Here is a 15,640-nt window from a genome sequence, read left to right as displayed (position 1 = left end):
GACATGTGGGCCCTTATCTGTGAATGAGGGGAAAGATAATCCGGAAGATAAAGAGGCGATACGATGGATCATCATGGGGTCGACTTACTGCATTGAGGCTAGCTCCATCTACCTTCCACCTTCATGGGGATTCCATCCCTCAATGGGTGGGCGAACAAATGCAGCATCAACTTCTCACTGAGGTACCACGACAGTCACTGGAAATATATCTTTAGCAATGGCTGCACGTACGACGAGTCTTCCCTTCCTCAGTCATCCTGCTCCCAATTCAATTGAAAGCGAACAAGCAACAGAAAGGACGATGCACATTGTGGATGAACTGGTAATATACTGCGCCTGTTGAATATGTCTTTCCTCGCTCCAGTCTCCAAATGCTCAATTGACCTTCCATTCCTCGGCAAGCTTGGAGGTTTGCAATATGAGAATGGGGTGCAGCAATTCTGTGGCATTCCCTACGCTCGCCTTCAAAAACGGTGGTCACGATCCGAGTTAAATAGTTCATGGGAGAACAATCACCATGATGGGACAAAGCTAGGGTGAACACTCCCTCCCATTTGAGAAAATTGAAGAACTAATGGCGAGATCTCCAGAGCCGATGTCCCACGGCCGATGCTCGAAGGCGACGACTCGGACGACCTTACCCCCGTTCCACCACCAGCACACTTTTCAGAACTCCCACAGGTGGATGAGCTGCACGGACTTGTCATGAACATCGTGATCCCGCATGCTCCAAACCGTCAACAATATCCTGTGTTTGTCTACGTACACGGTGGCTCACTCCTATATGGCGGGGCCAACCTCCCCATCTTCGATTGCGTGAACCTCGTCTCCCATAGTATCAGCATCGGAAAGCCCATTGTATGCGTCAACTTCAACTACCGTGTTGGGATAGGCGGATTTCTGGCCAGCCAAGCCATCAAGCAGGAGCTCGAACGCGACGGCTACCAAGGGTGCGGAAACTTTGGCTTCACAGACCAGCTGGTGGCCTTCGACTGGGTCCAGCGCTACATCGCGTCCCTCGGCGGCAACCCCGACAAAGTCACAGCAGTCGGCGAGTCCGCCGGTGGGATCTCCATCAGCAACCACTTAGCAGGCGCCCACTCTCCTCCGCGTTTCCACCGAGCTGTATGCATGTCCGGCCTATCAGTCGCCATCCCACCGTGGACCATGCAGCAACACGAAGAGTACTTTCGAGCTGTGTGCCGATACTTCGACATCGACCCCACAACGCCAGACGTCCTCGATCGGCTGCGCGACATTCCCCAGCAGGAACTCGCGAACGCTACTGCCGCCATCCAAGGTGTCCTCTCCGGCACAGGCAACCCCTGCCTCGACGGGTGGTTCTACGACCGCAACCCCCTGGAAGTCCACGAGCCACCCGCGTGGCTCAAGGCCTACATGCTGGGCGACGTCTACCACGAAGGAGTCATCTTCCATCTCAACATGCTGGCCGACACCTACGACACCGTCTTCCAGACCCTCCAAAGCAAGATCCAGAACGTAGACGAGACCGCCCAGATCCTCAAGGAATACGCGATCGAGCCCACGGGCTTAACCTCAGAAGAGTTCCTCGCGCGCGTGGAACATATGTGCGGGGACGCGATCTTCAAGATCCCAAACTACGCCACTGCTCTGCTCTGCACTTCTCTGCGCGATAAGGATGCCCTCTACCTCTATCACTTTGACCAGCGGTCCCGTCTCCCGAACGCCTTGGAGGGAACCGCATACCACGCCATCGAGCTTCTGTATCTGTTTGGGAACCTCGACAATGAGTTGAATGAGGGGGAGAAGGCCATGGCTCGTGATTTCGCTACGGCGTGGATTACTTTCGCTCACGGCGAAGCACCATGGTCTGCACCGGAGGGCCACTGGAAAGTCTGGGGTCCGGACTGCGGGCAGGCGATCAAGAGCGAAGAGGAAGATCAAGAGGTCCGTGACTACGCGCGTATGAAGCGGATGCTAGCGCTGGGAGACGGCGTCACTTGGAAGAGATGGCTGGATGGTATAGATTCCCTTGTGAACAAGCGGATGAACATGGGCACAGCCACCAGGCAGGATAGTACCTGAAGTCACTCAGGTCCAAGCTACCAACATATGTACTAGCCAAGTCCTTGTAAGATGAACATGCAAATCTAGATTGCGATCCTTGCTTTTCTTCTAGTAGTTCAAGTGGATTCTTTCTAGCAGTAGACAAGAAGAATGAGGTATATATGTTGAAGAACACCAACAACATTCGACATCACAGAAAAACTCAAACACTGATGCTGGAAACTTTTCAAAACGCAATATTTACACACGAAAGACCCCCACTCCAAATGTGCGCCGTCCGGCATCATATAAGAAACTCAACCAAGACTTCTTTCTTCACTTCCCTTCCCCTTCTGTTAAATCTTTCCACCGGCTTAGGTAAGCATATCATCCAATCGCTCACCCAATACCCCCTCGATCTGCTTGACCCACTTCCTGACCTCGCGCTCAACGTTCTCGTCCTCGTCTTCCATCAACTCGCTAATGTAAGGCAACATCTCTGGAAGCAAAGCAAGCCATTCCTCGCCGAGTTGCTCGGTGAGAGATTGCTCCGCCTTGAGGGCGGCAAGGCGCGTGTGAGGATTCTCACCACCGGCAACGGCCTTGCCGGAGGGGCCGGCTGAGGGCCGCAGAAGACGCATCAACGCCGTGTTGAGTTCCTTGTGGTTGTCGGTTGAGTCCGCGGCGACGGCCAGTTCAGTGATGGCTGGAACGGCCTCAGCAATGACTATGGCGGCTGTGGAGGGGTTTGTGGCATGGGCCAGCTGAGAGATCAAAGGCTGAGCAATCGCGGTGAGGTGAGAGGGGGATTGCCAAAATTCTAGGGGATCGTTTGTTTAGTACATGAGGTCCCACGGTTGATGTGCGCAGGGTGTGACATACCATCTTGGTCATGCTCGAAGGCATTGCGGAGCATGCGCATCGTGGCCAACCATAGACTCTTGGTGTTTTGATTTGAGGGGCTGGCCTTGGCAAGGACCTTGACAACGCTCTCGATGATGTAGCTGGCGTACCCGGTGACGATAGACTGACTCTGTTAGAGATGATCGTGGTCATATTTGAGTTGCTTGAGCTCAAGCTTACCTGAAGGGTTCCAAAGAAGACTTGAAGGAACTTGTAGAAGGTCGTAAGGCGAGCCAGGCTGCCTTGCGTATCTTTCTTCGCAGTAGTAGAGGTGGCCCAGTCCAGGAGCTTGGTGAAGATAGGGCGGAACGTGGTGTCATTCAGCTTGTAAACCATCTTGATGGCGACCTCGTTGATGACATCCTCGATCTCATCCAGGCTGGACGAGTCGAAAGCGACGTTGAAATCGGAGGACATTTGCTGGCGGCGGAGGTCAAACGCCTTGAACAGGATACTAGTGATGACCGCCAGGTTGTTGACGGTGGCGGACTTGGGATGTTTCTCAATGGCAAGGCTGACTACGCCTAGAGTCTCCAAGATTGCGTCGGAGCCAGTTTCCACAGCGTGTTGCCAGTTGCGGTCGACGGCGGCCAATGTCGCAGCCACATCGACCTTGCGAGCCATGAGTCGGAGAGTCTCCTCGCGACTGTCATCTTCAATGTCCTCAGTGATAGCGGACTTGTGGCAGAGTAGCAAGAGCTGATCAAGGTTGGATGCAGACACCATGTAAGGGATATGCACGAAGAGGGCAGAGAAGAAAGACAAGACAGCATCATGCAATCTCGAATTGACCTTGCCAGGTTCCAAGCTCATTTCCAGCAACTCAAGGGAGCGGCCAAGAGCATCTGGAAGCGCTGGAATCAGAGCATCGCCAAGCACCTCAGCCATAGAGGCAAGGCACAATACGCCCATGATGCGAATGCGTTCATCATCTTGACCAATGCAAGATGAGCCTGCAACCACCTGAGCAGCGCTGGCAACCTTGAAGGGATCTTTCCGACCATACTTCTCAGCGATACGGTCGATGCAGGCAACTGCAGCATGCTTGAGCAAGATATCTGGCGATGATTCCACAATGCTGACCAATGTAGGCAGGAAATCCAGCATGCGGTTCTGAGACACACCATCAGTCTCGGGATTCTGGCGCAAACGACCCTCCAAGAGTCGGAGAACTTTCCGGCGAAGTTCATCGTCAGGACGTCCAAGAAGAACCTCGATAGTATCAAGGAAGTCAACAAGAGACAAGGTGCCGAACAGAGCACTGAGGACATCGCCGTTCGCTTGACTAATGGGTTTGTTGGTCTGCATAGATTCGCCAATAAACAGAACCTTCTCCAAGATATGAGAGAAGTGGGTACGGATTTGAACTGTCTGATCTTCCGAGTCGGTTGCAAAAGCCTTTGCCATTTTCACCTTCAGCGATGAGTGCTTGAATAGGTGAGCCAATGACCGGAGCAAGTCAACAGCGACTTTCTGGGGTTCACGGCCGTCATCACTTCCAATTCCAAGCAGGACTTGAGAGATGCCAGGCTTGGGCTTGAGGGAGTCGATGACCAGGTCCAAGAACTTGCTGTAAGTCTGTAAGATAGTTAGCCACAAGCACGAACACTAACGGATATCAAGCCACATACCTCGAGTTCAATAGGCGCGCTGGCATCAGAAGCAAGGCCAGTCATCAATACAAGAACATCCTTGTCCATAGCATAGCGATTGGCCAGCATGGCCAGAACAGCGAACAAGAAGTCCAGCATTCCGAGTTTAGTAACCAGAGCATGGAACAAACGCAGACGACGGTGGGCAGGGATGTGTTCAAAAGCAGCGGTGAAACTAAGCAACAACTCGGAGGTTCCAGAGACCACGTCGCGCTTTTGATTGCGAAGAGACTGGATAAGAGCCGGAACAACTTGATCGATAGTCTGATCGATAACAGACACGGAGTAATCATCGTCCTTACGGAGCACGCTAGAGCCCATGAAAGTGAAAATAGGCATGACGCTGTGCAGCACTAATTCAGGGGCAATGATTGACAGGCCAGCAACGAGCAATAGTGCTGCGTTTTGCACTTGAGGACTGTCCGTCGTACGGACACAATCAACAACAAGATCAGCTCGAATGACTGAAGTGTCAAATTGAGCCTTAGCTGTTTGCTTCGACTTGTTAACAATAGCCAAAAGGCTGCCGAGCGTCAAGCTGAGCAAGTAACTCATTCCGGACTGAATCTGTGATTTGAAATGATGAAGAGCTGCCAGTGTCTGGAAGAGTCCGTCAGCTAGTTCGGGGTGGGATTCAGGGTTCGAGCTGTCCACCAGCTCCAAAATGAACGTCGTCTTCTCCATTAACTTGCTGAGTTGAGCTTCATCTTTAACAGTCATCGCAACCATGTTAGTCTGACTGGTGCGTCTCCTCTTCGGTGCCGGACCGGCAGATTCCATGTCAGTAATGGAGACAGGGATCTTCTGCAGGAAGAATTGAAGCACGGATCCGGTCAGTGGCACGCTGCGCAGGACATCTCTGCATCCACTGACGAGTGGAGAATTCGGCTCCTCGAGCGAGATGACAAACAGCTTCTCTGAAGCCTCGATTTGTCGGTCTTCAGGCACCAACGCCCAAATATCCTTCATGCGGCTGAAGATAGAAGCAACAAAAGAAGGTCTGAGGCCAGTCGAATAAGGGCTCACATTCGACAGGAGCACAATGATCGCATCCTTCTCCTTCGGTGTAACTGTCATAACGACCTGCTTTTCCATCTCAGCCACGGAAACGCGTTCCTTGTCACAAATCTCCTCGACTTTCAGCTGGTCGAGCTCTCGCCAAGATTTCAGAAGGGGCTCGAGTTCCTTCGTGCGGGTTGTGCCACCTGCCTTATCGATTCTGTTTAGAAGCTTCAGCAATCCCAGCTTGGGAGCAAGAAGAGGCATAGAAACAGCATGAGAGCACAAGAAGGTGAAGATACTGAGTCGAAGTGACTTCTTGAGTTCAGTTGCCGTGGAATCGGATGTGGACACGCCCCGCAAAGTGGCTTCGAGAACGCGACCAATATGAGCCTGGTCGAGAATATATTCCTCTAAGCCGGGAATGAGGACACGCTCCACGAGCTTCTGTGCATCACGACTGGCCATCCACTTTACATTCTTGGTTTGCTGGCCATACAATGTTTCGTTGGCCCAGGGCTTGATATCGACCTTCTTATTCTTCTTGTAAAGGCTACTGAGTGCTGCCAGAACGTCCGTCGCTTCGCGTCGAACCCGCTCAGTTGGATCAGCAAGTGCTACCAGTAGGAAGGGCAGCAGAGCTTGAAGATCGACGTCAGAAGGTGCGAAGGACAACAATGAAGAGATCAGCTTCAACGCAGCAACTCTAGTACCAGTAGGGTAGAATCCAGTTAATACTCTCGTCAAAAACGACAGGTACTGTGGTGATTTGAAGGCATCGGTTTTTTTCAACAACGGCAAGCTGCCGAAGGACTCCAGCTTTTCATCAGAGCCAACTCCTAGAGCAAACACTTGCACAAGGCTTTCGAAAACAGGGAGTGTTTGTGCACTAAGAGCCGAGACCTCCAAGCTCTTTCCATCCAGAGATTCGAGGGCAGATGGGAACCGATCTTCTGCCTTTTCAACTTCAACATCCCCCATCTCCACATCCTCAATAGCCTTGGGCGCAGGTGCAGATTCAATGACGATTTGGAGGTTGTGTTCCAGCGCAGCCATATCGAGTTGGGCCTCTTCGATAGTCTTCTGGAAAATCGGTCGCAGGGAGTCAGACTGACTGAAGTGCTGCACGAGCTCCGCAAGTTGAGTCTGAGCGTCGAGAGCCAAAGTACCCTCCCGATGCGCATTGCTAGTGGCGTGAAGAATCAGGGACATAGCCTTGGCCGTGTCCGATTCTTCAAGAAGACGAGCATTGAAGATCTCAGAGAGGAGCTCCAGGCGTGCCAAATTCTTTTGTCTGGAGAGATCGTTGACGCAGCCGGCGACCAGACCAAGAATCAGGTGGGAAGTCTTGTATTGAGCGGAAAGCTCGGCCAGCCGCTGTACGGGATCCTCCAAACGGAGCAGTGCCTTGAAGGCTTTCTTGGGAATTGTCGTGTCAGGCTTGTGTTGTGCTAGGACAGACAAACAGATGAGACCTGATTCTCTGGTTTCTTCCGTCCAAGAGCCCGCAACAGCCTCCATGAGAGAATCAAGGAATTCTTCGTTTAGCGAAGCCTTGGTGGCCAGAACGACGCAAACCATGTAGCAGCCAATGACCAGCTCCGAAACGTCCTTGAGTCCCAGACCGTCATTCAGAACCGGAAGCACCTTGAGTATGACATCCTCGTGCTTCTCTTTTTCGATATCTCTCCGACCAGTGCGCGAGGAGTTCAGCATTCCAGCAGTCGCTTCCGTGATCATTCCGGCCCAAAACGATAGAAGCGCGTGATGATGCGCCCGCTGCCTGCTAACCTGAAGGGTATATCTATTGAGAGCGGCGAAAAACAGCTTATTGGTTGTAGCGCTGTGCAGAAGAGGATGACGTGGGGGGTTGATGTTGCTCTTCTTGTACGGGTTCAGGATTTTGAAGGTCGGCGTCAGATCTTCGGGCAAGATCGATAGGAGTCTCAGGAAGAGGGGCGTATTGTAGTATGGCAGGAATGTAAGGATGGTAAATTCGGTATTGTACTCGTGGACTCTGTCATACAGTCAGCACAATTGTTAGGGAGGCGAAAATTCTCCAAACATGGAGATATCCCAATCCCATGTCGTGGTCATACCGAAAGCGTCTGATAAGCCAGTCAACGGCTTCTACAGCAGGCCTTAACATAAGCCTGCCTCCAACCAAGGCCAAGAATGCCTCCAAAACGGCGTTAAGGTCCTTGTTCTGAGCAGCAGTCATCTCCGTGCGGTCTTCCGACATGCTCTGTTGGCTGAAGATCGTGCGCTCGAACGGGGAGAATCGAGGGTCGAGTTGGCATAGCTCCTTGAACCCAATGTAGCATTTCGAGTAAATGGTGTCAAAGTCTTGGGAAGTAGCGACTCTCCGGTCATAGAGTAGGGAGTGCGAATGCGAAATGCGCTGAGCCTTGAGATCCAACTGGTTGGTCGACTTTGCCGCAACCTGCGCGAGCTGCGCGGCGAGAGATGAAGCCATGTTGAGTGAATCTTATTCCGTATTTTCTAGGTTGATCAACAACTGCACCAAACACCCATCCCTCAACGAGCGCCACCTGTGAATTTCGACACGGGTTGTAGTGAATTTGGCGGGCAGAATTTCCCCGGCGCCGATGGGATTCAGTGAAGCTCGGAGCAACTTTTTTTTAAAGACCGGAAAAAAGTGCGGCAAGCGGGAGCGGAGTTTTTCCAGCCTTCATCACCGCCCGCCCGCCCGCTGCTGTTGGAGAAGGCGGAGATTCCCTGCTGATATGAGGCTTTGATTGTTCAGGAGTATGGATTCGTCTGGCTCCCAGGTGAGTAGTCATGATTTTCTGAGTCGCCTAGCTACTACAAAATCCCAACTAACATATCATCACTTTTCTTTTTACAGGAGAAGAAACCCGTTCCTCGCTTCGCTAGCTTCAAGCTTCCTCCGCCCGAAGCTGATCATCCACCCGAGCGCCCGCGTCGCGACACCATCAGCCGCGAGGACAAGTCCAGGTCTCATTCAGAGCGCCACACAAGACATCGATCTCATCGTCGCGATCGATCGAGGTCCCGGGAGAGTCGTCGAAAACACAAAGACAAAGAACATCACGCACGCTTTGACAAAGCCGATCGCTATGATCGGCCCACTCCCGAGACCCCTCATACTTCGATATTGGACCGTCACACCACAGGGAAGGACGACAGGTCGGAACTCTACGTCATTGATCGCAAAGGCGACAAGTACAACTTGATCTATGGTACACTTCATCGCTACAGTGTTCCTGATTATTACCGAGTGGGGCGAGGCAATGTGTTGGGTTTGCCCTCGAGCTATCGCATAGACCGGGACAGCGTCGTGGAAGACAAGCTGGTCATCAGAAATGAGCTACAAAGGAAAGCTTTCTCGCGAACGAAAGCGAAAAGTATTCTTTCGGCCCTCAACAAGCAACAACCCCGATTGCTTCGATTCAAGCCCCAGTCATTGCTCGACGCGGCTGCGGACTTCTCCAAAGACTATCTGCCCTTGAGTACTTCCGAAAGTCGAAAGCATCTAGGAGCTTTCGGGGAGTTTGATTACGACGATGAGAAGTACGCATATCGCTCGATTCATGGTAAAGCAAAACCAGAAGAACATTTGCCTAGTGACGTCGAGGCCACGTCTGACAGTGACATTGATGGAGAATATGGCATTCGAGGAGATCCCGATGAGCAGATCAAGCAGAGGAATGCGCTGTTGTCGCAAGGTTTGGAGAAGGATCCCGCAGATATCAATCGCTGGCTTGAATATATTGACCATCAAGAATCCTTGTTACGCGGATCAGCTGGCGAGATCAAACCCCTAACGTATGCGGAAAAGCAGAGCTTAGCCGACATCAAATTGTCTCTGTATGAGAAGGCCTTGAAAAAGGTCGGTCAGAGCGATGCTAAGGATCGCCTTCTACTGGGCTATCTTGAAGAGGGCGCAAAGCTCTGGGATACCAAGAAGCTGTCCACCCAGTGGCAGACGGTTCTACGGTCCAATTCGCAGTATATCAGCCTTTGGGTGAAATACCTTGACTTTCGTCAAACTGAGTTCCTCAATTTCACGTACCAGCAATGCTTCAATACATACGTGGAGTGTTTGAGGCTCAACAAGTCTGCGCCGGAAAGTCCGGGAAACTCCCAGATCCAGATGTATCTCTTCCTCCGGTTGACACTTTTCATGCGCGAAGCAGGATATGCTGAGCATGCAACAGCGCTCTGGCAGGCGATACTTGAAATAGCCTTCTTTCGACCAGATTCTCTGCAGGGAATTCAAGATGACAAAGAGCTCTTGTCAACATTCCTCGACTTTTGGGATTCCGAAATCGCCCGAGTTGGTGATGCGGGTGCAAAAGGATGGAGTAGTGGCAGCAGAGAACTTCCCACTCAGCAGGAATTCAAGCCTGTATTTCAGCTCGATTCAGAGGCATTGCTCCCGTCCTGGGCACCATGCGAAAGAGAAAGAATCACCAATGCCCGTTTGCCTGCTTTCAGTCTTAACATTTCCGAGCAGGATGATCCTTACCGAGTGATCCTAGCCTCCGACCTCGACGAAATCCTGTCTCTTGTTTGGCACGTGGACTCGCCGACATTGCTGCTCGATGGCCTTATCTCCTTCTGTCGCCTTCCGCCCATAGTAACAGAGGAGAATCAAGAGACAAATGGCCGTACGGCCGGGGATCCATTCGTTCGGAACGAAGTCATGAGCACCGCATTTTCTATGATTAATGACTGGATTTCGCGCGCCCCTGCAGCAAACGAATCTGCAGCTCTGTCTCCTTTTCAATTTCCTCAGCAGAATTTCATCAGCACAATTGAGACTCTCATGTCCGAAAAAGAGAGTTGGTTCTCGTCTTTATGCACATGGAACACAGCCATCTCGAACTCAGATTTTGATGTTGTTCCTCTCTGGACACGACGAGCTTTGAGAATGCTGGTGGATGCCGCTCCCAGCAATGATGACTTGGCCGAGTTTACGCTCTGCGTAGAGTTCGCATGCAGTAGCAAAGATGCGAAGAAGTTTGCGAAGTCTTTACTCAAGAAGAGATCATCTAATCTACGCTTGTACAACGCGTACGCCCTTATGGAGCGTCGGTCAGGCAATCACGCCGCTGCTGACCATGTGTGGGCAACAGCCCTGTCCATGAGCAAAACGTTCTCTGATTATGACAGACTGGATAGCATTCTACTTTGGCAGACATGGCTGTGGGAGCTTCTGGACACTCAAAATATGGCCCATGCTGCCTACATCCTGCTGAGCATCCCGCAAGACAGCATTGATCTGAATGCTCTACCGCAGGACTCGACCCTGCCAGCCTTCACACCCACCAGCCTTCTCAAGATTCGGAGCGTGAGTCCCTCCAATCCGCAGTCCATATATAATGTACCACTAACACTCCACACCAGCATCTTTCCGACCTTCAAGAAAAAGTGCTCGCCCATCGCAAGGCCACCAACTTCACAGCCAGCACAGTTAGCCTCGCCATCCTCTCCTACCTCACCAACTCCCAAGACCTCCACAAAGCCTTCGAAGCGTACACCCACGCTCTTGACCGGCTCAGCTCCCTACCCGAGCAACACAGACCCTTCAAAACCTACACAGCCGAACTCCTCCACCAATCCCGCGCCAGACTCTTGTACCACCACATCCACACGCGCCGCACCTACAAGCCAACCCACATCCGCGCCATCCTCTCCGAAAGCATTGCCCTCTTTCCCCACAACACCATCTTCCTATCACTCTTCGCCTGGACCGAATCCCGCTTCCGCATCGACGACCGCGTCCGCAGCGTCGTCCGCGAGATCACCAGCAGCACCTCGGCTACCCGCACCACCACAACCACCAAGAATCCAACCGACCCATACAATCTTTCCGCCCCTCCCATTCCAATCACAACCCATCTCTTCTCCATCTACACCGAACTCAGCCGTCCCATCTTCGCCGGCTCAACCTCCCACTCCGTCCGCGCAGCTTTCGAAGGAGCCATAGCCGACGACTCCACCACCGCGAGCCCCCACCAGACCTCCTCCTCCTCATCCACCTCCACAATCGCCTCTACATCTTCATCCTCAGCCCGCTCCAACCCCTCCACCTGGAAACTCTACATTTTGTTCGAACTCTCGCTGCACGAGATCCAGCGCGCCAAGGAGATTTTTTACCGTGGAATGCGGGCATGTCCTTGGTCGAAGGAGCTGATTATGCTCGCGTTCACGCATCTCCGCGCGGACGTTGTCCGGGAGAATCACCCCGCTGATGCGCGCAAGGGCGAAGGGATGGGCTTCGACGAGCTGCGACATGTATACAATGTGTTGGTGGAGAAGGAGTTGCGGATCCATGTCGATATTGAGCAGGAGCTGGATGATCTTGCGGCGAGGATGGTGGAGAAGAGGGGGCTTGAGATTGGGCGCGAGGTGATTAGGATGCCTGATGATGGCGATGATGAGGTTGACGATGACGTGGATAATGGTAGTGAGGTTGGGAGAGGTTAGAAGGCCCAGCGAGAGGGTTGGCATGTAGATTATGTAACACCAGAGTTCTTATTTCAGGACTGTATGTCTTCCAGGTAGACAGACCAGGGCTACTAGCAGTTATAGCATTTTGGTGTAACAAAAATTGATTCTTGGCACTAAGTAAAAATCCAATCCCCATCCATATAATCCCCCTATATGTTACAGGCCATGGCACAAATACAGAAAACTCAGAGTATCGAACACAAAATCCATACAAACTCGAAAGAAGACAGCAAGGTCAAGAAAAGTCGTCAATCGTCATGGTATCATATCGTTGAAGGAATCCCGCGCCCCAGCTTATTGCCCCCCCTTTTCTGCCTACTTATTACCCGATAACTAGAAGTGTTCCTTCCAGAATCTGAACTTGATATCCTTGGTCGAGGTCGACAACGCCGCCTCGCGGATCTGTCTCGCAGCTGAGTTCGGGCCGCAGAAGTAGACACCAACTTGCGTGGGTGTGTTGTCATATAAACCCGACATGTAGCTCTGATTCTGCAAGCCATCACGCATGGCATTAAATAGACGCTTGAAGTCGGGACGGCCGAAGTTTGTCCGACTCCGGAGCTCCGTAAGAGGATCGAGGTCCTGACCCACGGAATTTAGGTAGATATTTGCTGTTGTGTCGTCGTCCAGGCGCTGCGTGAGATACGTATGAATACGCAAGAACTCGACACTCCCCTCATAGGCGGCTGTCGACGCAGATTGAGACTCGAGTGAAGAAAGCAAGGCCTGGAACCATTCAAAGGAGGATGTGTCCTTGCAGACCCAGATAAATTCGACACGGCGGAGACGACGAGGCGGGTTAGGCCGAGCGCGTGAGTGCCATATACTTTTGAGGATGGAGGCCCATGGGGTCACTCCGATACCAGTGCCGATGAGAACCGCAATGTCATTCTCGAAGACGTCTTCGGCCGGCGCTCCGTACGGTCCATCAACGCGCAACTTCGGCATCTTTTGACCGTTCTGAAGGGCTACTTCGTACATTCCCAATGGGTCGAGGCCTTCTAGATCTCTTGCCTGCGCTGGCCCGCATCCCAGCGCGTCTCCAAGGGCACGGGTAAAGTCGCCGATCTGACGGACGTGAACACTGATATAAGGGTCGAATGGGCACGACGTGATGGTAAAAGGGTGCCACTGGTTACTGGACACTTCAGGTACTTGAATAAAGAGCCATTGGCCAGCTTTATACTTCATGCTTGGTTTGCGGAATTGGATTTCCATGGCGTCTTCTAAGGGTCAGCATGTACTTTCTCCTATTGCAGGAAATGTAAGCTAAACTTACCATAAGGATGGCGGATCACTTTAGTGATCACGGTATCACGCCTTGCTCGGATCTCTCGATACAGCCTTTCACAAAAGTACAGCGCTCCCCCAACTAGCTCCCATCTCCAGCCCTCATATCCCAAGCAATGGTTCCAAAACTTCTTGCCTGCAAACGGTGAAATGGGGTCCGTCGTGTCACGAACAAAGCAGCCGGTGGCGTGAGTGTAAAGAGCCAAGTAAAATGGGACGAAAAGGTGGTGCGTATACCAGAAGGTTTCGAAAGATTGCTGTCGGATTCGCTGGTGAGCGGTTGTGTACATCAGCATCATGCACAGTAGCATGACATGGCCGGTTATACCTCCTGCCTCTGTGAAATGAATCCGAACTGCTGTAGTAGGGCGAAGATGGTCTTTCTCGACATTATAGAAACTAACATCTGTCAGCATATGAGTACCCTCTACTCTCGAGTCTAACTTACTTGACGTAGTGAGCTGCAGTGTGAATAATGGTAAATATCAAGAGAGAATACGCAACTTGGCGATGAAACCATATTGCCTCATCTAAAGGCAGCCAACGCAGTCGCGGTCTCACAGTCTTGAGCAGATTTCTGCACATGGGAAGAAGAAGTACAGCGGCATCGAAGCTCAAGACTAAGCCTGCTCCCCTGGAGATCCAGACTGAGAACTTCAACGTGTTCAGGGCGTCAAGTTTGTGGTTTGTCGCCTGCACGTACCTATGATCTGTGAGTATTGTCCCAATTGTATCTTGAAGGCAGGAGACCTACCATCCAACTGCGAAAAGCACAATATGCAAGCCCCAGAACAACGCATAGAACCAGATTTTGGACCCGCTAAAGTGGGACTTCCAGGCAGTTGTCATTGTTGATGTGAGATGCTAGACAGAGAGGAAAGTAGGTGTCTTTCCTGTCAGCAGACAAGTCATCGACAAGCGATGCTTCCTTGATATGATCAGATACGACTCCGATAGATCTTAATGAATATGCTAGATGCTTTCGAGTCTTTTCTTCACGGAAACTTGCATTTCTGGATAACTCCATAAGCCAGGTGCCTTGTTGATTACAGCTGCAACAACAAAGCAGCCAATGACCTATCCACACAGAACGACAAGGAGTGTGATCAGTTCGAGTTCCTTAGAATCCTGGAGATACCGAAAACCTCCGAGTATTTTTAGTACATCAAAAGAGCCGGTAATGAGCTGTGTGTACTCTCAGACCCTGGTGCCGAAGATCTATGCTCAGAAAAGAGAGCCTGTTCTCTCAACTGCCGGGCTGAAATCTTCAACGTGCGGAGAGACCAATCAAGCAAGAAAGCTCGGGACCATTTAGGGGCCAATCATTAGACCAAATGCGATCATCGTTATCGTGGTCGTACTCAGCATATGACGGTTTCTTGCGACCTCCGGTGTGGGGTACAGCGGTGAACGTTGTCGGGCAGATGTCAGGTTTCCCAGAGATATGGTTTTGGTTGCAAAAGAAGAGTGGAAAGCGCCTTGTCGAGGAAACGTGTTGCTATATTTACGCAATCCCTGCTCAGGGCCTTAGCCTAAGCGACGCTAGAGCAGCCTGCAGGAAGCGGATGAGCCGGTAGAGTAGCGTAGTCTCGTTCACCACACCTCTCTCATTCATTTGTAGGTTAAATGTGTTGGCAGAGAGCGTTTAGTCTCACCATTGCATGGTGCGCTAAAGGTCGCCCATGAGCTTTCGAGCCGTGTCCAAGGTTTTGCACAGTGATTGATCATACTTATGCTCGTATTTTCTGGTCAGGAACATCGAATGGCAAGCGTCACACTGTCTATCATGGGGTTTGACAGCTGTGGGCCCATCATCATTCCGTGATTATTGGTGAATCGGTTGGGGCCGTGACTGGGCCCGAAGAGCCGGATGGCTTGGTGGCTTTTCATTACCACTTTGTCTATCTTCTCAAATCTTGATATCTACCTCAGGACGAACCATGTGGCGCCAGGATGTTCTATTATCTTCGAAGCTCGGTTCGTTCAGCAACTGTTCAGGCTACTTTCCATGTCTCGTGGGAATTTGCTTTCTGAGAGGGTGGAGCCGTGGAGTCGGAAGTCGCCTTCACCCTATGAGAAGCGTTATGCAAGCGCGCTTCCCGTCACACATGGCCCGAGCGACCATAGAAAAGACAGATTACCTAGTGGTGGCTGTAGATACACTGGCTGGGAAAGAAGATAGATTCATGATGCTGCCAAAAATAAGGTCTTCCTGCTGGCCAAGACAGATATCATCCAAGTACTAGACCAAAATAGAATTCACCTCC

The 15,640-nt window shown here is 51.6% G+C and overlaps 4 protein-coding genes across 4 annotated transcripts; 2 read left to right on the top strand and 2 right to left on the bottom strand.

Moving 5' to 3' along the window:
• Window positions 1–170: 170 nt before the first annotated feature.
• Window positions 171–2,067, top strand: BP01DRAFT_414834 (alpha/beta-hydrolase; the record flags this gene model as incomplete). Its single annotated transcript, XM_025579083.1, has 2 exons — window positions 171–536; window positions 591–2,067. Exons 1-2 carry the CDS (start codon window positions 346–348, stop codon window positions 2,065–2,067), a joined length of 1,668 nt encoding a protein of 555 aa, XP_025432906.1. The 5' UTR covers window positions 171–345.
• Window positions 2,068–2,212: 145 nt separating this feature from the next.
• Window positions 2,213–8,202, bottom strand: utp10 (snoRNA-binding rRNA-processing protein UTP10). Its single transcript, XM_025578011.1, has 5 exons — window positions 7,682–8,202; window positions 4,563–7,599; window positions 3,112–4,509; window positions 2,911–3,055; window positions 2,213–2,848 (listed from the first exon to the last, which is right to left on the bottom strand). Exons 1-5 carry the CDS (start codon window positions 8,056–8,058, stop codon window positions 2,403–2,405), a joined length of 5,403 nt encoding a protein of 1,800 aa, XP_025432905.1. The 5' UTR covers window positions 8,059–8,202; the 3' UTR covers window positions 2,213–2,402.
• A 150-nt stretch (window positions 8,203–8,352) lies between these two features.
• Window positions 8,353–12,148, top strand: BP01DRAFT_355327 (uncharacterized protein; the record flags this gene model as incomplete). The annotated part of the gene is made up of 3 exons (XM_025574659.1): window positions 8,353–8,374; window positions 8,452–10,920; window positions 10,977–12,148. Coding segments are annotated over 3 exons (3,574 nt in total), but the record flags the coding sequence as incomplete, so codon positions are not given.
• A 268-nt stretch (window positions 12,149–12,416) lies between these two features.
• BP01DRAFT_372784 (putative NADPH oxidase (NoxA)) lies at window positions 12,417–14,222 on the bottom strand (the record flags this gene model as incomplete). Its single annotated transcript, XM_025576755.1, has 4 exons — window positions 12,417–13,306; window positions 13,363–13,772; window positions 13,822–14,076; window positions 14,128–14,222. 4 exons carry the CDS (start codon window positions 14,220–14,222, stop codon window positions 12,417–12,419), a joined length of 1,650 nt encoding a protein of 549 aa, XP_025432903.1.
• Window positions 14,223–15,640: the final 1,418 nt, after the last annotated feature.

Source organism: Aspergillus saccharolyticus, assembly GCF_003184585.1.
Source record: "Aspergillus saccharolyticus JOP 1030-1 unplaced genomic scaffold BP01scaffold_9, whole genome shotgun sequence".
Classification (NCBI taxonomy): domain Eukaryota; kingdom Fungi; phylum Ascomycota; class Eurotiomycetes; order Eurotiales; family Aspergillaceae; genus Aspergillus; species Aspergillus saccharolyticus.
The sequence above is the reverse complement of the archived record's forward strand: the minus strand, read 5'-3'. Positions and strand labels throughout refer to the sequence as shown.

Excerpts from the sequence above, each read along its gene's own strand:
- utp10 (XM_025578011.1), bottom strand. The coding sequence starts at position 8,058 with ATGGCTTCATCTCTCGCCGCGCAGCTCGCGCAGGTTGCGGCAAAGTCG. Across the intron at positions 7,600-7,681 it reads TGGCTTATCAGACGCTTTCG|AGTCCACGAGTACAATACCG; the intron begins GTATGACCACGA and ends ACTGTATGACAG. Across the intron at positions 2,849-2,910 it reads CTTCGAGCATGACCAAGATG|AATTTTGGCAATCCCCCTCT; the intron begins GTATGTCACACC and ends ACGATCCCCTAG.